Source organism: Helianthus annuus, chromosome 10 (genome assembly GCF_002127325.2).
Source record: "Helianthus annuus cultivar XRQ/B chromosome 10, HanXRQr2.0-SUNRISE, whole genome shotgun sequence".
In the NCBI taxonomy this organism is placed as follows: domain Eukaryota; kingdom Viridiplantae; phylum Streptophyta; class Magnoliopsida; order Asterales; family Asteraceae; genus Helianthus; species Helianthus annuus.
In genome coordinates, this window is record NC_035442.2 from 145,518,206 (window position 1) to 145,545,933 (window position 27,728).

Consider the following 27,728-nt stretch of genomic DNA (forward strand, 5'->3'; position numbering starts at 1 on the left):
GGTATAGATATATACAGTAGAACCCACCTGAACCCATTCGGTAGGTCCAGGTTACCGGGAACCGGAATCAGGTATGCATGTTTTTTTTAAACTTTACTGGTGGGAATCGGTTCTTAACGGTAATATAGCCATTTGGACCGGTTTTTTTTTTTTTTTTTTTTTTTTTTTTTTTTTTTTTTACAATCATACCCATCTAACTTAGTATAAATAGCCCTATAATGTTTAGTTTTAACCACACCACTTTTCTAACTCTCAAAAACACAAAAATGCTCGAGTTTTTTTTTACCTCCAAGACTCCATCAATGGCAACACTTTTCTAACTCTCAAAAACATAAAAATGCTCGAGTTTTTTTTTACCTCCAAGACTCCATCAATGGCAAGCAACGAAAGTGTTGTTTTGGTTCTTGAAACCAAAAGAAACCTAGAGGTTTGGAAGCACTTCGAGCTCTATCTTATGTCGGACGCCCGGTGCAAATATTGTGAGAAGTTCATGAAAGTTGTGGCAAGCTCGATTCTAAAAAATATACAGTGAAATATTGTCTAGTTAAAAAAGCAAAGAGGAGGGGGAGTCGTCTGGATCCGCCGACCAAAAGTAGTGGTAGTATTTAACTTCCACTTTATGTGTTATTTGTTTATGTTTATCGTTAGTTTTAATGTTTAAGCTTAGGTTGTAATGTTTTATATTTAATGTTTAGTGTTTAATGTTTTAATGTGTAATGTTTTAATGTTAGAATGTTTCATGTTAATGTTTCACGTTTTAATGTTCAACTTATATAAAATAACATTAATATTAAACATGCTTCACATTACACATAAAATACTAAAACTAAAGCTAACATACTAATAGTAACTACAATTGAACATCCATTATAAGGCCATCCGCGGCGGTGGAAGTTTTGTGCGTGATACAATTTTTCAACGCGTGGAACTTGGCCAAATACCACTGCCACCCATCAAACTTAACGCGTGAAACATTAATCCCGTGATAAACTTAACGCGTGATAAATGGAAGATTGTGAGGGGATGTGAGGTTTATTGTTGGGTGTTGTGAGTGATGGGCATTTCCACTAAAAAGGGTTGTGAGTGATGAAATAATGGTTGATGACATGGCGGAACTTGATTGGATGTTGTGAGTGATAAATGGGTGGTGAGTGATAACCACCCCTACCCCAAAACTTTCAAATTTCAAGCTTGCTAAACAAAATCATATAATACTGCATCAAAATTATTCGCGATCTGCCGTGATAGTTTTTTTTTTTTTTTTGAACGGCAAATTTGGATCATTGACGGACTACTGGAGTATCATCGTGCCACCAGCGGAACCACCCGATCATATTCATCTCCATTAGGTATAATGCCTATACACCAATTCAGGAGGAAATCCAATAAATATGGAAAAAACCCCTTGTGAGAATCGAACCCTGTACCTATTGGTCTAAAGTATTATCTCACTCCCAAGATACCACTAGGGTATAAAGCCATGGGTTGTCGTGATAGTTTTTAATTTGATTTTCGGTGATAAAGATCATATCATATCTCCATGAGAATCACAAAAAGGTACTTTTTGTCATCATGCATTTATGTACCCCACCTTTCCTATATAACGCCTACCCATGACTGCCACTAGTCCACCAAACGTTTTAAAACTTAATACTAAACATAACGAAATTATTGTAAGAAATAATCCAATATAACGTCAGGATACACAAAGTCAATATATGGAAATTGGAAAACCAAAATGTCATCTTTGAGTTTTTGTAGTGGTATCAAAATGCTTATTATTTACTAAAAAAATAAATAGTGGTTACTGTATTATCATATACAATAGAATGAATCAAATAATCGATTTTACAGACATTATAACTTTACAATAATCGTTTTGCTTTTGAAATTTTAACCATTTGGCATTTAAAATGGCAAGTATATGACAGGTATTTAGTAAATGACTAAAACAAAGTTTATTTGCTCTCTAAAGAATCTACCTTAGCTCTTAGAACAGATTTGAATATAAGATACTTTTGTGAGTTCATACATTTTGGTAAGAAACCATTTAAATGCGAGTGTGTAATTCATGTCAATTCAACAAGCTCATAATGGTTGAACGGTTTTTTAAACAAGTAAGCGGTTAAATTATATGTTAGACCGTCATGATCCTTATAAACCCTTTATTAGAGTCTCATTAAAGCTTACATGATGCGATAATAAGTTTTCATACAGAAAAGTCAATTTTGTAAGACTAAATTGTACAAAACAACCTTTATGTATTATCAAAACAGCACATTTTGTCTTTTTGACGAATTTTAAATTAAAGGTATAGTGTGCAGTTTTGATAATATATAAAGAGTGTTTTGTGCAATTTTGTCTTTTTTTTAATGAAACTCCGGGATTTAATCATATCTAATCTTATGCATTTAGTAAAAGAAATTTATATAAACTGTTGACTTGCGTTTTTATAACCTAGTAACTTATAGTATATAATCTAATTTGAAATAATCGTACTTAAAATTGTTGACTTACGACTATTTTATAGCTAAAAAATAAAGGGTCATGGTATTTAGTCACCCCAAAATTGTTTGGACACCCCTTATACGATGTGTATAATGTTATATACGTCGTATAGGATTTAACCTGCATTAAATGAGCCCTCTGTACGACATGTATAACACTATATATGTCGTATAGTGACTAATTGATGAGTCTGTTGTCGAGGAATTAAGCTGCAAAAGTAAACCTTATATAACGCGTATAGCGTTATACGCGTCATATAGATTCTTGACTGATGTATTATGTTGGAGAATAATAAGGGGTGATAGGTGTAAAAGTGAGCCCTGTATAAGTGGTTGTTTGTTTAGCTCTTAATGGAGCTTTTCATGGTTCAGACATCTAACTGGTTCAACACTTAATGGTTCAGACTGTTTGTTTCGCAAGCAGAAGTCTGAATTGGTCAGACATTTGCCTATGAACGTTTAAGGATTATAGCTCTTAATGGTTCATACCTCTTACTGATTCAACACTTAATGGTTCATGTCTTTTACTGATTTAGCACTTAACCATTCAAAATGTTTGCAATAAACCCCTAAATCGCATAAACTCTAGGGTGTCCAGATACCAAAGCTTAAATAATTATTATGATTAATATTAATCTATATATATTCAAAAATTTAGTTACATGTTCCTATTTTAAAACCAAAATTTATGATGGTTTTAAATTGGGTCCTTCTATCTCTCTCTCACTACACTAAAACATAAAGTTGCCAGCCACCTTCCTTGACCCTTTGGTTTCCTAACAACAAAATTTCTTCAACTCATCATCATCTTCAATACAAAATTCACTATTACATGAAAACTCAATTTCTATAGATAACCCATTGCATAACCCACAATCGATATAAAAGGGGTAATTCTATATTGAAGATAGAGATTCAAAGCAAATCCCTCACTATACAATTTTTTCATCTACTGTAATCACAAAGCCTATCGCATAACCCACCATATGAGACACAACAAAACTCACCGAGCAGCAGAGATCGGGAGCTCCTGAAACCTGTCGCCACCACCGTTGACCATGACGGCGGCGCGTCGTCGTCAAAACCCTCGCCGGCGTCCAGTTCACCGTCGCATAACTCCGGCCGTGAGGTATTACACTCTCTCTCTATCTCTCTCTTATTATTGTTATTGTTATGATGATTTTGTATGATTTGAATGTTTTATTGTGTTATTGAATGATGAAGTTCTGATTGAGCTCTAATTAGGGTTTTAGATTGGGGATTTATGATGACTGGATTAATATATTGAGTTGTTGTTTGATTGATCTGAATGCATTTATAGCGAATTATATGCTTAGAAGGAAATAATTAGAATTTAGGAGTGAAGTGACAGAGTGTTTTGTGACATGAGTTATGTACTTATCGTAACCCTAAACCGGTTCGGGTTGGTCAACAACAAGTCAAACCTGGTTTTGGTTTCAAATTAGGTTCGTGTAATTCGGTTTGTTGACTGTTTTTTTCCCGGTTTGATTTGGGTTTAAACCGGTTTTGAACAATTTTGACTGTTTTTTACGGTTTCGGTTTGGTTTGGTTTAAAATCGGTTTCAAAGAGAGAAACCCAAACGGGTCCCAAACCTACGGTTTCAATCGGTTAGGACTGGTTTGTGTGTCTACCCGTTCAGTTTCAGCTTGGGCCATCATTATTTGTGGTATGAATTGATTAAACTGTACGTGAATTTTAATGCTGTTTTTTTACTATTATTAATCATATTGTTCTACTTTTCCAATCATATTGCAACCGGACAAACGGATAATGATCTGCTTTACGCTGCTGATTGTCAGTTGGTAGAAGTTGTGAAAGATGCGAAAACGACAAAGGATCCGACATACGCTAAAATATTGAGTTCTACGTTGACTTCGATATTGGGTTGGGCTGAACAAAGACTTCTTGCGTATCATGATACATTTGATAACGTAAACATTAATTCTATGCAAAGTATTGTGTCTTTAGGGGTATCAGCTGCTAAAATATTGGTTGAAGATATATCTAATGAGTATCGCCGAAGATGGAAAAATGATACCGATGTGGCGCGAAGTCGGACTGATACGTACATTAGGTCATCGCTTCGAACGACTTTTGCTCAGGTACGTTTTTTTTTTGTTATTATATTTTTAAGGGTAAAATGCCATTTAGTCCCTGAGTTATATTAAAACAAAAATGAGATAACCTCAGAATTAGTTATCTCAGTTAAAGGAGAGGGTACTACACACTTAAATATAAAAATCGATAAACACCAAACTGTATAGAAATACTTCAAATAGCAAAATATTGTTGTTAAATCTGTAGAATTAGTTATCTCAGTTCTGCATTCGAAGAGTACTAGGATAAGGTGTCCCATTTATAATCAAAATTCAATATTCTTTATGATAAAGTCAATCTGAATTTATTATTCCCAAGCTACCAGGTCCAAAATAATACATCAGACATTCATTCCCATTGTTTGTGCCATGATGTTTTTTGCAGTGTATTATTGAGCATGGTGCACTCCCGTGCCTGTTGAGTTTGTTGGCCAATAACCACAAAAAAGCATCAAATAAGAAGCCTGATGGACAATCTCAAACATCACGGTTGGAAAGAAATAACAAATCTAGGTAAGAATACAAATTTACATCTTTATCTTTTCATACTTTTTACCATTATATAAACAGTATGGTAATTTTTAAATATTTTGTTTTTCATATCAGTCTGTAATCGAAGCTGGGTTAATCACTCCCCTGGTCCATCTCCTTGAGACTGCTGAATTTGATATAAAGAAAGAAGCTGAATGGGCGCTTGCAAATGCCACTTCTGCTTGCACTAATGAAAAAATGAAGTTACTTTTTACATTCTTTATAAACTCAAGATCCTAAATGTGAGTAACAGGTGAAAATGTGTTCATATTGATGTTGGCTTGATCCTCTTTAACGATTTTTGTCTGTTTTTTTTTTTTTTTTACTTTTTGTAATGTTTTACGGTTTGTATGGATTGTGACAGTGAGTTTAGCAAAGATTGAGAACTTATAGTCTCAGGAAAATAATGAAATTTATGAAAATGCCGTGAAAATTCTCGAGACTCACTGGTTGGAAGAAGAGGAGCCCATGCTTGATGGTTCACAGCTTGGTTTCGACTTTGGCGGTCCAACTGCCCAAGTTCTACCTGGTCCAAGGTATGCCCGGTTGAATCAAAGTTCAAATCTGGTCAGGTCAGGTCAGGTTTAGTCGGGTCAAGGTCTATTTGGGTCAAAGTCAAGTATAGTCGGGTCATGGGCATATAAATGGCAGTCCAGGTACAATAAAGGAAGTAAGGAACGGGTTCAGAGTTAGGGGTGGCCAGTTGTTCTTTTTTACCTCGAGTTGTTGAAAGTTTTGGAACAAAGTTCGAGGCGGATATGAATGAATGTTCGCTCACATTAAATCTAAAGCTTAAAATATGTTGGGGTTCACATGTAAACAGTAATGGAGTTGTTTGAGTTAACCCGAATCATTAATTATTTAATTGATTACCGAACCATTTAAAAAACTTCGTGTACAGGTAGTTTTATTCAGTTCGGATACGGCCAGGTTTGCTCTTATCGGGTTCGGGTTACTTCCAGTCATGTCGGGTTCCGGAATTTGATTAAAAATGACACTCCTAAATTGGCTTTGGCTCATTAGCATGTTTATGATCTATAAATATATTAGTAAACTATTGGCATGTTAGGTGTGCCATTTAGCATTTTTTTAATATTTTAAAAGTGTTTCTAAGTTTAACTTAGTAACCCACGATTGAAGACCCCAATGTTGATTATATCTTTTAATCTTTATGAAAATGAAACGTGATATTCCAAAACTTCATATTACTGTCACAGGACCGAGTATGGAAATGCCCAGCTAGAATGCAGTGCAGCTGACGAACATGCCAAGTTGCTAGCTTCTGAGGTTATTGGATTAAAGGAGAAGGTACTACACACTCATGGTAGCTAATATATTCAATTTAATATATCTATATATATTCAAAAATTTAGTTACATGTTCCTATGTGGCGCGAAGTCGGACTGATACGTACATTAGGTCATCGCTTCGAACGGCTTTTGCTCAGGTATGTTTTTTTTTTTGTTATTATATTTTTAAGGGTAAAATGCCATTTTAGTCCCTGAGTTATATTAAAACAAAAATGAGATATTTGTTTTGGCAACCATTACTTATTTCTTTCTACCTTCATATCAACAGACCTCATAACAAATTTAATTATAATTGACTACTGAAACTTGAGATGTTATGTTAGTTACAACAACCCTTCCCACTGTCGTTTCATAAAAAACCAATAACTATTATGCATGTCGTGCATCGCACGGGTATTCCCCCTAGTATATGTTAAAAACTAAACTGAATGAACAGTTATTAAAGGGCACACCAGTAAATAGAGGTCGCACCTCTCCAGCTTTCCTCTACGTCTGAGAATTGATTCAGGCCACGCGTCTCATGTGAAGGCCCAGTATAAAACCCTAAACCTGCTTCACCCCACACACCGCCGATTACATGGAGAGAGAACGATGAGAGAGAACGGTGGCTGGCCATGTCCCGTGTGTGTTCCGGAACGGCGCCGTTGCCTATCACTGGTGGTGTGGTGGTGACTAAAGAGATTATTAGTGTGTGGTGGTTCCGGATTCAGGGTGCGGTTCCGGTGGTGATTAGCGGCGTAGAGAAGATGCTAGGGTTCCGGTGAAGGCCCTGCAAATTTACGGTACCACAGGTGCGGGATCAGCATGAACGCCGATGAGAGATCTGAAAGTTTTAGGGTTCCGACGAAGTCAGCTTAGCTCCGATGAGAACCCGCTTTCCTGAACCAGGTATGCATGTATTCTTTTATAGTCAAAGCGGGTGTTCCATGTATTCATATCTAACAGGTTAGGCTTTTTGGGACTTCAAAGATTGTGTATAGTTTGTTTCAGTTGAGGGATGGTACATGTCTGATTTTGGGGGTTTAGGGTTAGGTTTTCATTATTGTTTGGGTTAACATGAGTTATTAGGAATGTAAGTTTAATTTAGTTATTTGTTTTGATTCATTGCTATTTGTAGGTTTTGGTTTGTGATGTGCTAGCTTTGGCTCTTGCATTTGGTGTTTTGGATGGTAAACCCTAAAGTCTTTCAACTGATTGATTGGTTTTCGACGTAGAAAGACGACTTCCAGCCAAATTTGATCAGTTCCGACGAGTGGGGTGAAGGTTTTGCTCAGAATCCGGTCACCACAGAACTCAAAACAGGCGAGTAAGGTAAATCTGACCATTTCAAGCTTTGTTCTTTTCAGTTGTATGATTATTATCAACAACTGATGTTCAAATGATGAATATGATCCGTAGGGGTTGTATAGATGAAATCGGACAAGAGGTGGACAATGATTGTTAAGATGGGTTACGTTTGTATAAGAAAAGGGCTGATTGTTCAGTATCAATTTTCATATAGGCCCATCATTCAGTATGCTTTGACAAGCTCATCTTAGAGTAACAGGTATGAACTTCAATTTTCATATAGTGTTCGTATGTTTGTAGTTCTACAAAAGTTCGTATGTGCGCTAATGGTGGAGCTAATCAGTTGTCTCTGGAGCTATGTTGTTGTGAGCAAGATGTGCCTGGTGTTCGTGAAAGGTATTGTTTAAGTTTTTGTTGATGCCTAACCGGTGTTTGATGAAATGCTTTCTAAGAGTGTTGTGTTTAGATTTTTGGTTTTTTTTTTTTTTTTGGAAAGGGATCGGGCTTTGTTTAATGGGTTAGATGTTGGTTACGAGAGTCACTACTTATTATTTTCACTTTTTGGAGAAACGGTCATGTTAAATCGAGGAAGATGTAAAGTGTGCAGAATTAGGTAGTTGTAAGAACTAAGTAACATGTGCAAGAAACCAATTTGATTGAGTGCAAAGGCCAATATATCCGGTTTTGAAACAAGCCATTTAATCAGAGGGCCGGTAAAATGAGTGATTTTCACTAAGTAATCCATTATAAAACATATCTTCTTCAACTTTGTATCATTACATTTGTTTATCATAACAAGTGAGGTTTAAGAGAGGGGGTTTTGGAATTTAAACCGTATGTGTTATACGCGTGTGTAGTCAAATTCTTTTGCGGGGGCTGAAAGTGGGTTTTAGAAGACAAGCTCCTACTCTAACCTAAGTGGTCTTAGTTTGTGTCCCATAGGCCATGGTACAACTAAGTTTCAAATCACTTGCATTGGCTATTTTAAGTATTGAGAGATGTATACAGATACAAAGTTGAACTGATGAAGTAGTAGTAATTTGTATTATTAATATATTATTAATATTAATGCAATAATAGCTATAAATGATTTTAATGATATATAATGATCTGGATAATGAATGATCTGGCAAATGATGTCAATGCTTTCTTAATAATCTTTTGACTAAATTGATGGAAGATGGGGCTGTCCTAAAAAAAAAAGATTTTGACGAGTGAACATTTTGGGTGATGGTATTTGGTACCATATCAATGAATATAGCATTTATTCAAATGATTTGCAGGCAAAGCTTAACTTCCCAGAGCGTGTTCAAGATTAGTGATTTCCCATTGAATTCATGTTCGGAGAGGTGCACATAGAGCATATATCTACAGCCTTGCTTTCTCTACGACGACTGAAAGGCTGGCTGTTTCAAGTGACAGGAAAACCGTTCATGTTTTCAACTTTAAGGTTCAATAGGGGCCATTGCAAACTGCCATCAGACCCATATAGTGGATAACAAAGGTAGTATTCTTAATTTAATATGTTGTTCAAGGTGCAGATTTTATATAGCCAACTCTTGCTGGAAACGCTTGGTTGTGTACATTCGAAATAGCCAACACTTGCTGGAAATGCTTTGATATATGTATTTTGACTTTAATATGTTGCTGATTGTGCACTTTTGATTAGTTAGTATTGTTTAGTTACTGATATTTTTATTTTGGGGTCAATCTGTCCGGTCATGGAGCGCGAACGAAATTGGATTCATGAGTTTTATAAATAAGGCATATGAAGACAACGCCTCGCTCACACGCAGTAAAATCTACTAGCCCGCAGGGCAACGCCCGCGGTTCCAAATTCTAGTTTGCTCGAAAGTTGACCGGTCACCCACGTGAGAACACTTGAATTTGCCAAAAAGGTGTTATTTGTCATTTTGCGTTAATGGGAACCCACACCTCTCCGTATTTTATTGGTTTGCCCATCTTTCGATCAAATATAAAATAAACAAATGTGCCAAGTTGCACAAGAGATGAATGATAAGATAATTGATCAGCTTACACTTTTAGGTGCCAAAAAGTACATATAAAATATTAAATCTTTGTTTTATTTATTCATAATCAACTATACATTTATAAATAACCTAATATTTTCTATAACTTAATTTAAATTAATTAGACAATACTATTACGATGATTAATTAATTTAAAAATAAGTAAACAAAATATTAAATCATTTTAGATGAAAGACACTTCCATACTTGCGTGAGTAACCGATAGATTTTATACGAGCAATGTCTTCTGTTAGGATCTTCGTTGATCCATGACACGCGTAAAACAACGAGACATGTGTGACTTGGTTTGGGGGAAGTATACAAAGTTTGAGCCTAATATTTTGAGTTATGAAAATAACTTATTGCATCTATACAGGCCAATGGTTTAACAATAACATGTATAATCATCTACTTTATTGCCGTTTAAATACCAAAAAACATGTAACGAAAAGGTAATTGTTGGAAAATTTTCATAAGTTTGACCAACTGTTATTCTAATGAATTGACTTTGACTTTCAAAAGGAAGCCAAGCTTTCATGAAAAAAGGGGCCATTACAACAACCGTGGACGGCCCATAAAGTCCTGGCACAAAAGAAAACCCATCACCTCCTCATTTTTGTATGTCTCCACCACAAGTTACACCCTCCAAGTATTCAAAATAGACATAAATTACCCATAAGTTTTAGTATTGTACACACAAATACCATATATTTTGGTAACATATATGTTACAACACTTTAAAGGTGCTTTTGTTGTAATAAGGGTTTCTAAAAACTTATCGAGCCCAAATGTTATCATTTCTAACTACGTATAATCACAAATACTTACCTGCTTCCGTTTTTACATTGCTAGGACAAGTACATGTCAGTCTTTTAACCGTTATTGGCACAAATATTTGTTATGTAAGCTTAAAAGAGAAACAACTTTTAGCAAACAAGGAATGGGTTTCCTAATAGCAAAAACATTAGAGTTGCCATAGTGCATAATCAAATTGCATTCATATGAAATACATGCCTTTCAATTTTATGTAGACAAATCTGAGTGTAATCGAGCTTGAATCTTTTGTCTACAATGAGCGGTCATAGGTCGGTTCATGAGCAACGTGTTTGTGTGTTGAATTAGAAACAAAACCAACTGTTGGGTAGATAAATCTATCGTATAACCAATACGCACCGGACTACAAATACAAATAGGTAGACAACAATTTCTTTCTTAATGATCATATTGTTAGAATTCATCATCATGCTCAGTAAATCTCACAAATAGGAAAGCTAAAGTAGAGTCTAAGGAGGGTAAGATGTAGACAGCCTTACCTCTACCCGTAGGAATAGAGAGGCTGTTTCCAATGAGACCCCCGACTCGATAGTGGTTTTGCATCAAGTCTTGGACCTGAGGTACGTAACACTCAACAATCAGTACAAAGACCGATTGGTGCATGTACCCTTGTGTCTTTCAGCTATCAATGTCACCACATGATGAATGATTAACCGTTCACTGCTTTTAACATTATTTTCATAAAATTAGTAGAATAACGTTAAAATTAATGCAATTTCACTCCCCTCCCCTCTAGCGCCTACAAATATAATCATAATGTTAGGATTGCATTACCTAAATTTGGTCAACCTTATGTTACATAGCCAATTATTATTATTATTATTATACATATTAAAAGCAAGTCCCCATGAATAGTAATCAAAGAGTTTTATAATATTGTTTTATAATTTTGATTGTTCTATTAGTTAATTGATTTTTATTGGATAGATATCGATTCGGTTTATTACAGTACCAGTAAGATATACGCACTCGGTATAGAAATTAACATATGTTTTACATCGATCAAAATTAATAAAAACGAACACTGGTACCACCACCGATGTTGTTCAAACGCTATCAATCGGTTGAGAGTCATGGTAGTTGTACCAATATTCATTTATCGTCGCATACAGAGTGGATAAAATGAAATAAAAAATGAAACCGGAAAGCATAAAAATGAATACAGATACCGTGATATAGTGTCAGTTTATTGAAAGAGAACACAATAAAATAAATATGGGTATCGAAAGTGTTAGGTGTCAATTTATAGAACGCAAACGAATCCAACGGAATCGAACTGATATCAACTGAACATCAGTATCTGTATCGATATTCGTTTTTAATCATTCTGATCTATGTAAAGTTTTCTCTTTCAATTACAATAGCGAGTATCGGTATCGTAATAAGCCAAACTGATACCAACCAAATTCCCGTTGCAAAGCGTGAAAGAATATCACTAGTTATATAGATTAACCACTTTTAGATCATAGCACATCCATTATATCAGCCCGCTTTTTGAAGAACCCATCCTAACTAATTCCTTTAAACAAAAGCTTGACCTTTTTAAAACCACTACTTTAATTTGTTTCTTTCTTTTTCGTTAGGGTGGAGGGAGTGGTTGCGGGGTGTGGATTGGGGAGTGAGGTTTACCGAGTGGGGAACCATTGCTGGTGTTGGAGTGGTGATCGGGGAAGAGGAGAGAGGTGGTGTGGGCGGTGACTACTCACCGACTCGGTGAAGAAGAGAAAGGTGGGAGAGAGGGTTAATGGTGGGCCTCAACCCCTTTCAAACAATCACATTTTTTTTAAATTGTTTGCCACTCTTTATGTGTTTGAACATTACTAGTGATTAAGTGCAAAATGAAAAGTGAAGTGAGAATTCGACATAACATGACATTATTAGTTAGAAAATAAGTTAATCACTCACGGTTTGGTGACTCCCTCCGTCCCTTAACACGTGCTCAACATAAAAGATTCATGGTGGCAAGAAGAATTCAAGGATACAACAGTATAAAACACAGACACCCCTCTCCTCACCCATACATCCATCCTCCTTAATTTCACACACAAAACCTATACTCTACACACACACACAAATAATCGAATGAAGATCCAATGCGACATGTGTGAGAAAAAAGAAGCCTCCGTTTACTGCACCGCCGATGAAGCTTCCCTTTGTCACGCCTGCGACCGCCGTGTCCACCACGCCAACAAGCTCGCTAACAAACACCTCCGTTTCTCCCTCCACAACTCCTCCGATCAACCTCCTCTATGCGATATCTGTCAGGTAACGTAAACAATTTTTTAAATACAATAACTTTGACCTTTCAATTATTTAAAATTGCATCGATTCGATACACATGAAGTGCAGTTAATAATTCATCCAGTTGCACCGATGTAAATGATTGCACTGATATACATCGATTGCTGTAGATTATTCATACAATTGCACTTCGATTGTGGTTAATTATTCATACGAATCACACTGATTGCTGTTAATTATTCAAACATTTGCACTGTGGCTGTTGTAATTCGATTGCAGTTAATAATTCATACGATTTCACGGATATTGATTGCTGTGAATGATTCAAACAATTGTACTGTTGTAATTTGATTGAATATATATACGATTGCTGTTAATGTTTCATACAGTTGCACTGTTGTAATTCGATTGCCGTTAATTATTTATATTCATACGAATTGCGCTGATATACTCTATTGCCTGTTAATGATTCAAACTGATATGGTTAAATTACTGAAAACAGGAAAAAAGAGCCTTTCTGTTTTGCAAAGAAGACAGAGCGATTCTGTGTAAATCATGTGACATTTCAATTCACGGAGCAAACGAACACACACAGTATCACAGTCGCTTTCTTCTCGCCGCAGTTAAGCTATCCGAATCGTCTTCCTGTTACGACAGTTCATCGGATCAAACTCTCTGCTCTTCGATATCTAATGGATCTAGCAGCAGAAAAAGCTCCATTGTATCCAAACAATGTAACCTTAGATCCACTACAAATTCGACGTCTGTGAACGATGGTTGTGTGAGCCGAGAAGACGGTGTTTCGATGGAGGCCAGTAGCATAACGGAGTATTTAACGGAGACGTTACCAGGTTGGCATGTTGAAGAATTTATGGACAGTAATGTTTCCCATCCGTACGGAATGTTTGAGGTATTATTATTTTTATTTTTTATTCTATTAAATTATGAATAAAATCTATGATAAAGATTCTAAAGGGAAAGAGTGATGGGTTGACAGGGTTATGAAGGAGGTGCATGTACATTGCCATTTATGGCACATGATACTGACAGCAATGGAGATTTGGGTTTTTTCTGGTCTGAAGATTTGGGTAATTTGGTAAATTCGTCATCTACTATGGACCATCACATATCAAGAATACAAGAACAAGACAACTATGGTAGATTTCATTCAAGAAATAAGAAGTTTTGATATTTCAAAAAGTTTTAGAATCATCTCTGTTTTTTGAGGAGATGGTGTGAGTTTTATGGCTTTAATGTATCATAATTTGAATGTTTGATGATGATATTTTATCTAGTTCTTGTTTATGTTGAGTCAAGAGTAAAGTTTAGTCACAAACAAACACCACTGGTTGCCATGGTTGGAACCCATCCTCGCTATCTCGGGTCCTCATGGGTTGTGGATGGAAGTTGGAACCGTCCTTGCTATCTCGGTTCCTCATTGGTTGGAAACCGTCCTTGGGTTGCTCTTAGATTCCAGGTTATAACAATTTGTATCGTTTTTAAATGAAACAAAAATGGTAATTTTGCTTAAAAATGTGACACATTGTTCCATCATATCCCCGATCCTATATTTTTGAGTGGTTGTGAGTGAAAAAAGTTTAATTAGTTGATTATCGATATACACGGGGAATCAAATGTGGAGGGTTTAAAAAAAGGATAAATGTGTATTTTAGTTAAATTATATGGATGATACCGCAGTTTCCATTGTGAATGTTCAATACACACTGATTACAACAACCCCATAGTAAAAGCAAAGATTCGGTCGAATCTTGGCCGGGAGAATGTACACTTGGAACATGCAACATAACATGTTTTACACACTGCAACAAATGGAAACTGTACCTATGACTGGTGATTTTTAGAAAATCGTATTTTATGGCAATAAACTAAGCATTCTATTTATAAAAAAAAATTCACACAATACTATATTTTGTAACCAAATTTCTCCTTTAAGGTGAGCCACTATGTTCACCAGACTCCCTTCTAGCTTCACGCCTATTCCGCCTAAGCACTTCCTTGATCTCCGCATCCTTTTTATCATAAAAATCCATCAAATCCCTGAAGCTCACGAGTCGTGAGGGTCGCCCACGGCGTGTTTGCGAATCCGGTTCCAAGACCTCGTGAGGCTCTTCTTCATCGGGAGTAAACTGCCTGTATTGACACAGCATTCGACCGAAGAAAATGCTTAGAGAAATGAAGCATGCCACCCCACAAATGAGGAACAAACCCCAGAAGTTGCCTAGTGATAAGCTGCTGCTCTCTTCAACATCGGTGGCTTGAGTCGAGCATGAAGGAGCTGCCAGCCATTTGTCGTGAATTCGTTGCAGTTCTCCATTTTCGGACAGTTGGAGGATGGCGGTTGATAGGTCCACTGCTAGTGGAGAGTCTCTCTGGAATGCCTGAGATGCAAGTTGAATTTCAAGTCAAGCAAAATAATTTTCAACATTAAAACTGATATGAATAATTAAATTGTTTTATAAAAGTATTCTAGTTGCATTAAACTTCATGATATATAACTTACAAAGCCCCAACCGCTTTTGGTGAACTCTTGACCAACAATCCGGAACTCGCACTTGGTGTAACGCATAAACAACTCTACGTAAGGAAGCTCGTCGACAATGGCAGCCACACCACCGCCTTTAGGACCTAAACGAAGTGCATTTGCATACTCTTCCTCACCTCTCAACGGTTTGATCCTAGATTCCGCAATTTGAAGATCTCGAACCAAATAGTTATACGCAAAAGTCCCATCTTGAACTCCAATCGGCTCGTTACTAGATGTCAAACTATCTATCCCTTCAATACGTGATGTCAGTTGTTGTACCGTGAGGATTGATGTCAAACTGGCAGTGTAACTAGAGTTAATAATCAACACTACAAACAGCCACAAGATTAGCACCATCCGTCCCAACGTGCTCACAGTGTTCTCTCCTGCATACAGAAAAGCCGCGATTTAAATTTTTCGTCTTTGATGTTATGATGGTGTAGTCAACATATGTACTTACTGTGTGAGAAAAACATGGTTGAGAAGCTAAACCTGAAATTATAAGACAAAACTGTCAAAAACTAGTTATAGTTAGTGCAACAGAAAGAGATACTGACCAGAAGATTGTCATGACTTGTTGGCTCGGTGGTCCACGAAACTCGTGGTTCAAGCGATGCTCGAGAATCCAAACAACAGATCCAACGAAAATAAAGAATCCACCTGTGACCAGCCACATTTGGATTGTGAACGGTTTGAGAAACGCCCATGGTGTAGGTTTTGCTGCTTTGACTGCAACAACTACCACAAGCCCGGATTCCATATACGGCTGCGTAAAGTCAACGATCCTGGTTCGGTTTGTTGTTATAGTAACATCTCCCACAGCTGCATCATACTTCTGAAAATTGACATAAATCAAGCTAATGTTATTATCCTTCACCTTTGACTTATAAAAGTCCAATCTTATCCTTTATCAAACTTAAAACTTAACACATAAACTTTGTTTTGACTGTTTGACCTACAAAAGTCAAACAAGAACTCACATTTTCAGCAACAGCATTAACAAGACTGTTGTAACTCGGGTTCATTCGACCATCCCCGTACAAGATGTATTTCCGTGGTACAGCATACGGAAGTAAACTCACAGCCGCTTCGAAAACATCGATACAATATCCTCTAACACCTTGTGTTGACTTATCTTTTGTCACAACCTCCTTATAACTATGCCGGTACGGCACAGCCACTCGCAATGGCTTCCCATTGTTCGGGAAAACCCATCCGCGCGGCTTATCACTCGTCTCACCAGGCCAAATTATACTATAAAGCCGCTGATCAGCCGAAGAACGGTTCATCCGTTTTCCATACAACGATTCGGGTGAATCAACCGAGAGACCCGAGTGGTTCGACCAGTACCCAACGGTCCGTACACCGGTCCCACCAATGTTGATTACGTCATAAGCCGGGTGAACAAGATTCTTATCCTCATCAAACTTAACCTCACCGGTTAAACCGACAAACCTCGTATCTCTAATCATTTCCAGAAGCTTGTTTCCTTCGTTAAACACACGAAGACTCGATAACTGAATATCAGTACTGTTCGTACGTCGAATGTTCGGATCATACGAGAATGTGATACGTTCACCCGCTTTTAAAAACTTATCAAGCGCGTGTGCAAGCACCCAAACCGAATCATAGGCGTAAAGCGCGTAGGAATTAAAACTAGTCGTTTGTTTACGTTCGTTACCTTGTTTACTCTTCCATTTTTTTAAAAACTCTTTTTTAATAACGGAATTCGTCGTATGCTGTCGGAGCGACACGACACCTTGGATAAGGTCCATCGTGTCGTCATCCGGCAGCTCGGACGAATCCAAAACGGCCGGAAGCCAATCGGTAGTTACCCAAACGTATCCACTCGTGAGCATCCCGAGCTTCTTTGCCACGTGGAAAATATTCAAACCCGTATCCGGATTCACATGCACAACATAAACTCTACACTCCATTAAGTTAACTTTAGTGAGTAACTCCGTAACGTTGGCGAGCGACGCGCCTGGAGTGAACGACGCCTTGTAGGAGATACGGGCGCGTTTGTTTGCAAGCGTGTCGCCTAAGGCGGAAATGCCATTGCGGCCGTAGTCGTCGTCGACGAATATAGCGATGATTTCTTTCCAGTCGAAGTGGAGGACGAGATCCGTGATGGCGGACATTTGGTGGTAGTCGTTATGTGTGGTCCGGATGAAGTATGGGTATTGGAGAGATGAAAGGGTCGGGTCGGTTGCTCCGAATGATAAAAGTGGGACTTGGAGTTCGTTTACTACGTGGGAAATCACGTGTGCTATGCCGGAGGATTGTGGTCCGATTGCGGCTACGACGTCGTTTTCCATTAACTGTAAAGCTGATCAAACATATAAATTGGATAATGTGTTTATGACTTTAAAATGAAGGTGTAAAAAACCTGTTTGGGCCCGTCAAACCTGTTCATAACCCAACCCTATACACCTAAGAAAACCGGTTTGTGTCAAATTGGTTTGAGCCCAACCCAGCCCGGCGGTTTGAGATGTTAAAAAAACCAGTTTTCTCAACTAGTTTATCGGTTTGTACCGTTGGAGGGTTCTAACGGCTATATAGCTGTTAAAAGAGTTATTAGGCCTCGAAAAAACCCAATATTTTGACTTTTTTTTATTTTTTATTTTAGCTATATATGTATGGGGCATTTTGGTTGAATCATGACATTCAAAACCGCTATTTACTCTCTTAAAAGCTAAAAAAAAACTCTTACAATAAATGTTTACCTTACAAAAATTCTTTCAAATGGCCTCATCAAGTGGGCAATCTAAAGGATATTCTTCTTGTTTAGGTGTTTTAGGAAATACTAAAGTGTTTGTGGTTGATTTTTGAGTTTATTTGTGTTAGGTACTCTGCTCATTGAGAGAGCGGAATTTACAACATCGTTTGTTGCGGGAGTAAAGTTTAAACCAAATTTGGATTTTCAAGACTCCGCTCCCTCAACAAACGGAGTTGTCAACTTCGCTCAACCAACAGCTAGAAACACAAATAAGTTGTAGATTAATGAAAAAAAGTTATGGTCAAGTGTTTTAGAAATTGAAAAAAATGCTTGTAGCTTGTTTTTAAGTTTATTTCCCTTTCTTGGTACTTTGTTTGATTAGGGAGCGAAGTCTAAACCAATTTATTTAAATTAATTTTCAAATGAGTACACTCCCTCAATGAAACATAAATAAACTTAAAAGTCATTAATCATGTACCTTCAATGGTGCCAAGAAATCCACTGCAATTTGTATCATGCTGAATAAGGTTCAATGCAACTCCTCTAAGAACAGTTGGACTGTTATTGACGTCATCAACGGCGGCTGCAACCGCAGGCTTCACAGAGCGTCCAATAACCGAGTTTACAGTAAACAAAGCTCCAACATTCACAACACTAGGCATTCTTGACGACGACGATGATGGTGACCGTGAAACTGTTGTATTTCCAGTTTTACCCTTGACTGCCATAGGTATCACCTGTACCACCATCACACACATACAAAAAACCAAAAGAATCTCAACTCTTGTCATCATCATTAGCATGTCAATATCAGTTTTGGGACAACCCCTTTTGAAATTCGAGGACCATATTTCCACCAGTCATATATGTAGAAGCATTAAAGCACAAAACTTTAGCTTTGGGTAAAGAATCAAGATTTTCAACAACACTGAACCTCACCTCACAACAACCTAATGTTTTTGAAACAAAGATTCCACTGACACAGTAAAATAAGCATATACCCACATGGTTAATATACCCACAGTAAAATATTAATCAAAGAAGAGAGAAAAAGACAGTAAATATGTATAAAAAACAACACACTCTATGGTTGATCGGTGTGGGCCGGTTTTAGGTAGGCTTTTACTAGCGGATATGCACAAAGTAAAATATTGTTGAAGCCTACAAGAAGACAGAATCTTGTTGTTTTTTTTTTTTTTTTATATTTTTAGTAACTGACAATCTCAAGCTCAAGAGAAACTAAAGCTTACAAGATATAGTCTTGTGTTATTGGCAAAGAATAATATACTTTTTGGCAAAATGTGGTAGAAATTGACCCACGAGTCGGTTTTGATATTTTAAATTTTATGGCTAATTAAGTGAGTGATAAACCCAAATTGGTGTTTAGTTTAAGTAAGTAAGTATGTGAGTAGTGTTTGATTAGCACATTTGGCAAGGTATCCGGTCCGGAACGTGAAACACGTTGATCATTAGTGCCTTTCGGTTAACATTAAATAAATTTGAATCAAGTACCGGTTTGTATTACTTTATAAATTGATTAAAATTAATATTAGTGTGAATTACATTAACATATGATGTATCTTCAGTTATTTAATCAATAATTAGGTTGATAACTGATTTTATGATTTTATGTTAATGCATTTTTTTTAACAGCAAGGAACGACGCGTCAACCACCGTCAACCACCGTGACTCCGGGCGCTGTGGCCAAGGTCGATTACTCGACCGCCGCCAGCCCTTGGCTCTCTCAGATGCGCGGAAACCCGACTTCCATCCGCCCGAAGGCACGATAGTGGAATAATCGGTAAGACCTTACCTCTCATCCAAGACGAACCGGCGCCACCCGTATTCGCTCTTCACCTGGATGCCACATAAAATAATGGGGAAAGTGAGAGTCGAACCTGGGTCACGAGGAACACCAGGTCTTTCCCCATCCACTCCACCACTACATCATTGGCTATATTAAATGAATTTATATGATAATTTTGATGTTTTCTGATGATAGATCAACAAATTAGAAAACTTGCCGTAAATAAATGAAACTACCCCAACAACATTTATATAGGCAATGAAACCTGAATGCAATGGGAATACCCGAAATATTTGAGATGGGTATAGGGTCGGGTAATCGGGCATATTAGGTTACTTTTGAAATTTCTTGCTGGTATGGAACGAGTATTCGATTTGGTGATATACCCGTTTACCCGACCTAATCACCTAGTAATATATACTCGTTTACCCAATTATATACCTGATTTTTTTTATAGTATTATTTAATTTAAGTTTATATCAAATCCTACGGTTCGCACCATCCTAATTCCCAAAACTTAAAACTTTTGTATAAATATGACTCAAAAAAAACTTGAAACATTTGTAAAATAGTTGTTCCTAAATAATTCATGCCATTTAACCATTTTTTCTATAAAGATTTGACTAATAGTTATCAGATTGATGCCGGACGGGTTTTGGACAAGTTATACCAAATGAGTATTTTTAAGAAACCAATGCTTATACCCGAAATCCGGGTACATGCCTAATACCCAATAGTTACTCGATAAGTTTTGAGTCAGGTATGAGACACTTCTTTAACTGGGTATGGGGTTGGTATTACCCAAAACCGACCCATTACCATCCCTTAAAAAATCAATTATCATTAGTAGGTTGGTTGACTCGTTAAACAATTAAGAAAATTGATTATATTGGTGAAAAGATATATAAAATCCGGAATATCCGTGACGGTAACAAGACAATATTCAAGCATGATATCTTGTATAAGATTACTATAAATGATTTCACGGGTTTTACTATGACATTTTATATCATCATAATAACTATGATCACATGATAATTAAGAGTAAGGTAAAAGGTTCAACTACAATACCCAATAGTGCATCATCTATTGCGAAGTTAGCCTCTCTCCTCTAAGCATCTTATCAAGCTATATAAATTCACATTCAAGATTTTATTATGTGAGATAAAGTACAATAAAGTGAATAAACTAGCATATTGATTTAAAAAAAAAAGTATATACCTCTTCTACTTGGACCAAAGTTTTTGGAAATCCATCAATAATGAAGCAAGCCTTTTTGACATGAAGGCTTCTTCAATACACATCTTGGATAACATGTGAATGTGTCTTTTATAGACCAAGGGCTACAGAATAATAAAGCATATATAATATAACACAATCTTCCATATCTATAAAAACAAATAAGGAATTACCAACGCAGAAACCTAAAATAACAGCTTCAGCTTCATGAATGTGATAAAATTATGAATGCATACAAAATTTAAAATCAAAGGCAACCACATATTCCATTTTGTTTTGTTTTGACCAGAGCATACCCACATTAAACTGGTTCATCTTGCATATACAAATAACAAATTTAGGATGATACACTTCTTAGACGAAAAATATACAAACGCAACATCATGACGAGAAGTAATGAGTTGTTCGCAAATGTTTGCATAAAGCGCCACTTACTTACGAAGAACTTCCATTTAAATGACTCCAACTAGAATTCCCAACGATGGTTTTCCACTAGACGGTTTTTTTATTTTTTGGGCTCAAAATGATCGAAAATATATGTATATTACAAGCCTTAAAGGCTTAAAGGATGAATCCAGCCTTCTATATATATAGTTTTTTTTCTTTTGGGGCTCAAAAGAACCAAAAATATATTTATATTACACACTTAAAGGCTTAAAGGATAAATCCAACCTTCTATATTTTTTTCTTTCTTGTTATATTACACGCTTTAAAGGCTTAAAGGATAAATCCAGCCTTCTATATTTTTTTCTTTCTTGTTGTTCGCAGCCCACACTAACTAAGCCCATTAAGTTATTAACCCATAATAGTTGAAGTCCACGTACACACAGATGTAGAACTTGAAGCCCACTTTGATTGTTGTTATAATCATCCAGGCTATCTAGCTAACTTTCCATGTTTCCCTTCATTATTTTCTTTTATATCTATAAATCTCTAAGACAAGATATAAGTTGTAAACGTTGACACTAAATATGTATAAACAAACTTGAAGATTGACCTGATTTTCACGTTTACTTTAGTTGCATCGTATAAGCTTGTTTGCTTGAAACCGATTACTAACATAATTGTTCTGAGGGTCTTGTCTAAAAACTTCTTCAATCCAAAAAATCGTACATTTGACTTCAAAATTCCTTTCAACTCTTTCCAATTCTTTTGTGCTCCTTAGCAATCATTTAGCGCCTCCAAAATCAACCAAAAACAAACCAAAGTAGATTTCATCCCATCAAAACATGTATTTTCCAAAATGATGAGATTTGAATATGATAAATGCATGATATGTGGTGAAAATTTAGTGTCAAAATGCTATAAAATGTGCCTAAAAGGAAATCATTGATCCACGATCATAAGTGTGATGAAATAGGTGGTAGTCGGGGATCTAAGGACGTCACACGATGCTCGCACGGCGAGTTTCTGACAAAGTTGTATTAGAGGATTTTGCGCCGTTGGGCTGTTTGGTTGGCAAAAAGTCTTTATCCTATATTTTTCTTTAAAGTTGGTTGCACAATTTTGGTGGAAGAAGATTGACCGAAGGGCCATGACGACGAGCCAAGCTAGTGGACAAAGATCTTTTATCCAATGAGTGTTACTAGGGTAACATGAAGATATGGTGGGGCATGTGCTTCGCTTGACGCCTGTGAGCAGTGTTTTCAGACCCGGACCGAACCGGCGGGAACCGGAGGTTGAGCCGGTCCGGGTCATGGTATCGGACCTGACGTACATTGAACCAGAGATTGAACCGGTGACCTGACGGTTGGACCGGGAAACTGGCCGGTCGAACCGGTTTTTAGAAGGGTTGGACCGGCTTTTTATATATTTTTCAGATTTAACTCTATTAAATTTTATATTTATGATAACTTTCGTTTCTTACGTATGGTCCGACCGGTCGAACCATTGAACCAATAAGGAGACTGGTTTGACATCCGGTCCGATTTTGAACTGGATTGCCAAAAAGGGCAATGGACCATTGGACCAACCCATTCGAACAATTATGTTTGGATGTGGTGTGGACAATGGTTCGTCGACTGAATCGAGTTTCACCATAACTAGTTTGAGGGATAAATTTGTCGTTCCACATTAGGATCAATCCTTGCCGAGCATCCCTTGATCCAATTTTACAAGGCGTCGTCGTAATCGCAAATAAGCATCAAATGAGGTCATGCATGTTGCAAGGACTGCCAAAAATGTCCCTAAACAACCCGTAAGTGAAAACCTGGACCCCTGAAACCCTAACGTGCATGAAAAACCAAGAAAACAAGAAATTTGACCTTCAGGCGGGCCGCGTAAAGGTGAAGCATGGCCTTACGCGGGCCGCGTCAACTTAAGATTTGACCGGATAAGCATCCGGGCCACACGTTGTCCATCTGGCACACCTACTCGTGACACTTAAGCCCTACACGTAGACTAGGCGGCCTCGCGGGCCGTGTAAGGATCAAGAAAGGGCTTACGCGGGCCACGTAAGACCCAAAAATCAGCTATAAATAGGGTTGGCCATGAGCAGTTCACTGGTGTCGAAAACTTTTCTCAAAAACGAAGATACACTGCTCAAAACCATAATTTCCATTAGGAAGGTGCTTCCACGATACCGGGTATTAACTCGAGCGCTGCTACGATTCAATGTCCGATCGATTGGAACTATCTGATGGATGTTTAAGTGCTGCCCACATTAGGGCTATACTTTGTCATTCGTCATGAATTCGATGGATGTTTAAGTATTGCACTTTGTCATTCATTGTGAGGGTTTGTATCTCGTGAGTTATCGTAAATGTTGTATTAGTTACTGACCTAGTTCGTATGCATTATTGTTTAAATTAGGTTATCAGACTTATCAGTAGGCTAAACTCTGCCCGTTTAAACTTGCAATGTGAGTCATTCTCTTTTTATTAAAATTGTTTACAATACCTCAAATTATTTTCAAGGTTATAATTACAGGAATTAAGTCGTGGTTATCTTGAATCACTGGCTAGTGGGGTATTGTGCACATTACTAATTTCTCACGGTTAGGCTAATAAATCCTAACAGTGATAATCATCACTACATGGGTGAAAGGAGCCAATAAGTGGTATGACCATCGTCACCAGGGTGTGACACGGCGCCAGATAAAAATAAGATAGAAGCCATTGTAATCGCTCTTAGGCTGTAATTGATAACTAGGTGTCATTTTGTTAACTTTGAAAGATTCACCAGTATTTCCCCGCTGTATTTCCCCGCTGACAAAAATATTTTAAAACATGTTTCAGGCGACCTCATGTGAATCAAGGAAAAGTGCTACGGAGCACTAATCAAGCTTGAAGGGTGGCTCACTTAAATAAATAAACATGTTTTGTAAAACATGGAATTTCCTCATGAAATTCCTCTATTGTAAATTACGGGGTTCATCCCAGAATATGAAATGAAATAATCGGGCATTTTCAAGTTTAAAGATCCTGGTAAAACTTCCGCTGTCAAATCAGATAATAAATACCACGGGTTTTCTGTCCCGCGACTCCTGGACCGGGTCAAACCGGGCGCGGGGGCCGTGACACATGTTTTTGTGGTTAGACTTCATTTTGAAGATTTACAAGGGAGTGAGTCGTTATGTTTTTAACCTTTCACTTTCTTTTTGAAATTAATTAGTTATGATGTCTATGATTTATAAGATGGATCAAAATAAAAACCACTTGCAAAACACTAAATATCGTGAGAACTCACAGAACAAAGTGGATCACCCATTTTTTCAATCCTAAGAACCTAAATAGTAAATGAAATTGTTACAAATGTAAGATTTATTGTTTCTTATATTAGAATTAAAAAAAAATATAGAAAATTTTCCGTTTTTATATAACCTACACATATGTAGGTTATGTGTAGGTAAAAATATATTTTTTATGTATGTATAATACACATATGAATGTAAGAAACATAAAATAAAAAAAAACATAAACCTCAAATCCCTAAATTTAGTGATTTATAGTTGTTCATTTTGTTCTCGCACTAATTAGTGTTCTCTAATGATTCTCATCATATCCTAATATAGTTATTATATATGAATTGAGCAACCCCCTTTGTGAAATTACAAGTATCGAGGGCTGAAAAGTGTTTATACCGAAGATGAAGGGCATAATCAATTCTTTGACATGATAAGGAGAAAGTAGAAGAGGAGGAAATAATAAAACGTTGTACAGATTTCGAACACGCTCAGAACAAAATGGCTACTTCCCTCTTTGCTTCCTTTCAAATCAGGTAATTTTTCCTTCAATTATTGCTTTAAATTTCCAAATTTCATGTTCAGACAATCACTAGTATGTATCCATATGTGTATTCGTGTTTGCATTTCGACCTCGACGCACCGGTCACATGTTTCGTAAATTAAAGGGCGTAATCAAATAGTTGTGTCGATTCTATTACTATTTAAGGCAATTTAATTGTGATGAAAAGGTTTGGGGAGCTTTTAATCCAGACCGAGTGTTTATAATGGAAGATAATATCTTAGGTAGGATAATATTGAAATGTCTGCAACAATTTGATCTTTGAGGTTCTACTTACATTTGATTCTGAAATTGATATATTAAAAAAAGGTTTTAGATTGTTAACCAATGATCAAAGAAACCTCTTGGCTTTTACTTTAGATTTTTAGGGATTTATGTAGGGCAAAGAGGTAACTCGGGTTGAAACTTGGAGGGAGTAACAACTTTATTCCATAAGAAACATAACTGAAAGACGCTAAACATCTTATTTTAACTCTCGGGGAAAGATCCACTAAAAAGTGAATTTTGTCTAAGTAGCCTAAGAAGAATTGTTATGATTACATGTGACACTCCTAATAAGTAGGAATGAAGGGCATTTTGGTCCTTAATAATATGAGTGAAAATGACATGTGACACTCTTTTGTTTTTTTAAAAATATAATAAAAAAATCTAGTACAAAAAAATCTAGCACAAAAAATCTAGTAAAAAAATATAGCACAAAAAATGTAGTACAAAAAAGTATAGCACAAAAAAATTTAGTACAAAAAATATATCACAAAAATTGTAGTACAAAAAATATAGCACAAAAAATCTAGTAAAAAATATAGCACGAAAAAATTCAAAAAAAAACGTAGTACAAAAAAATCCAAAACAAAAATTTGAGAAAAAAAATAAGACAAAAAAATTCAGCACAAAAATGTAGTACAAAAATCCAACATAAAAAAATGTTTTATAACATAGAAATACAACACATTTTAGTGGGGGTTTTTTAGTCTTCATATTTTATATAGCAATATGGTACTCAAATTAAAGATAAAAAGACGCTCGATTTTATGGTGAAATTTTTATGAAAAAATAATATCGTATAAAAAAGTTATGAACGTTTAAAAAATGGGGGTGGAATATGCATGTGCCTTGCATGTGGAGAGAGAAAGTCCATAAATAGGATTTTCCCAATATACCCTTGCACTCCTCCTTTCCCCTACACTTTCATCTTAACCATTGATTTGAAAAATGAATGGTTAAGATTACTTCTCATCCTACTTAGGCAAAATAAACTTTTTATTTGATCTTACCTCTTTAACTCTCTGTCGAACTTTAAATTCTAAAACATAAACCCAAATCCCATGTATGCTTACATTGATGTTCGTCTTTTGCCAGATTCAGTGCCAGCAGCTTAATATCACCGCATGATCTGTGCCACTTAAGCCCATACGCAAACGGGTGGAAATCGTCACATATGCCTGAAAGTTATAAGTTGGGCACGACTATACAAAGATCATTAATGGGTTCTTCTATGGTTGTACGAACTTATGTTGCATTTTTTAAAATTCCATAGACGATTATATAAAATAAATAATTATTTGGTTCTGCTGGTTGTACATAGTCAAGATACTGATGACATGTATGATGACTTGTTTAAGAAATACGGGAAAGTTGTTTAAAAAAGTAGCGACCAAAAATCTCCTACTGCAGAGGTGGATGATGACGCTGAATGCTTGTCTTGTAAGCCTTTCAAATTATAATATTATATATACTTCTGAGTCTCTAATGTTTTTCGTTATATTTTATATATATATATATATCGGCAACTTAGTTATGTTATACGACGTTATTCTTGTTCTTGTACAGTTGCTGTGGCATTAGCAAAGATTGTAGGGGATGTTAAGGTTGTTGATATAAAACTCCTGTTTGTGAAACCTTTGGTTTATTGGACTAAATTCTTCCTTATTACCACTGCATTTTCTAGACCACAAATTGACGCCATCAGGTAGTTGTTACTCTATATAACGCAGCATGGGGCAAAAATAAAAAAAGTGACGGTTCACACCCCCAAAATACCACCCATGGGAAACCCTACTAGGCGTATGACAAACCAATAACGAGCCACTAATCATATTGAACCAATCACAAGTTGTTAAATAAAATCATCAAGTATTAATGAAAAGTTACATCAATAAGTTTAAATGAAAACCAACATGTTCAGCGGAAGCGAATAAAAGAAATCATAGTTTAACTGTTTCAAATAAAATGTATGTAATCAATAAACCCATCATTCGTATCCAATTAGCACGACCCATGACCACTCCAGCTACTTCAGACAGCAAGTTCCAAAT

The 27,728-nt window shown here is 36.5% G+C and overlaps 2 protein-coding genes, 1 long non-coding RNA gene and 1 pseudogene across 7 annotated transcripts; 3 read left to right on the forward strand and 1 right to left on the reverse strand.

Moving 5' to 3' along the window:
* The first annotated feature begins 3,194 nt into the window (after positions 1-3,194).
* On the forward strand, positions 3,195-9,421 carry LOC110885963. Of its 4 annotated transcripts, XR_002562517.2 has the most exons (12): positions 3,195-3,636; positions 4,329-4,631; positions 5,011-5,138; positions 5,232-5,398; positions 5,521-5,692; positions 6,374-6,464; positions 6,555-6,603; positions 6,903-7,354; positions 7,584-7,777; positions 7,865-8,012; positions 8,097-8,149; positions 9,037-9,421. It is a non-coding gene; the product is annotated as an uncharacterized LOC110885963 (long non-coding RNA). The 4 variants fall into 4 exon arrangements; XR_004869621.1 differs by having other exon boundaries at positions 6,374-6,603; XR_004869622.1 differs by having other exon boundaries at positions 6,555-7,354.
* A 3,127-nt stretch (positions 9,422-12,548) lies between these two features.
* LOC110885964 (B-box zinc finger protein 21) lies at positions 12,549-14,344 on the forward strand. The gene is made up of 3 exons (XM_022133706.2): positions 12,549-12,882; positions 13,361-13,768; positions 13,856-14,344. Exons 1-3 carry the CDS (start codon positions 12,700-12,702, stop codon positions 14,045-14,047), a joined length of 783 nt encoding a protein of 260 aa, XP_021989398.1. The 5' UTR covers positions 12,549-12,699; the 3' UTR covers positions 14,048-14,344.
* Positions 14,345-14,514: 170 nt separating this feature from the next.
* LOC110885965 (glutamate receptor 3.4) lies at positions 14,515-19,361 on the reverse strand. 2 transcript variants are annotated; one of them, XM_035978668.1, is made up of 6 exons: positions 18,601-19,361; positions 16,384-17,724; positions 15,961-16,238; positions 15,864-15,895; positions 15,380-15,789; positions 14,515-15,257 (listed from the first exon to the last, which is right to left on the reverse strand). In XM_035978668.1, exons 1-6 carry the CDS (start codon positions 18,637-18,639, stop codon positions 14,808-14,810), a joined length of 2,550 nt encoding a protein of 849 aa, XP_035834561.1. In that variant the 5' UTR covers positions 18,640-19,361; the 3' UTR covers positions 14,515-14,807. The 2 variants fall into 2 exon arrangements, with proteins under 2 accessions (XP_035834561.1, XP_021989399.1); XM_022133707.2 differs by having other exon boundaries at positions 16,384-17,732.
* Positions 19,362-25,352: 5,991 nt separating this feature from the next.
* On the forward strand, positions 25,353-27,398 carry LOC110882817 (annotated as a pseudogene).
* The last annotated feature ends 330 nt before the right edge of the window (positions 27,399-27,728 follow it).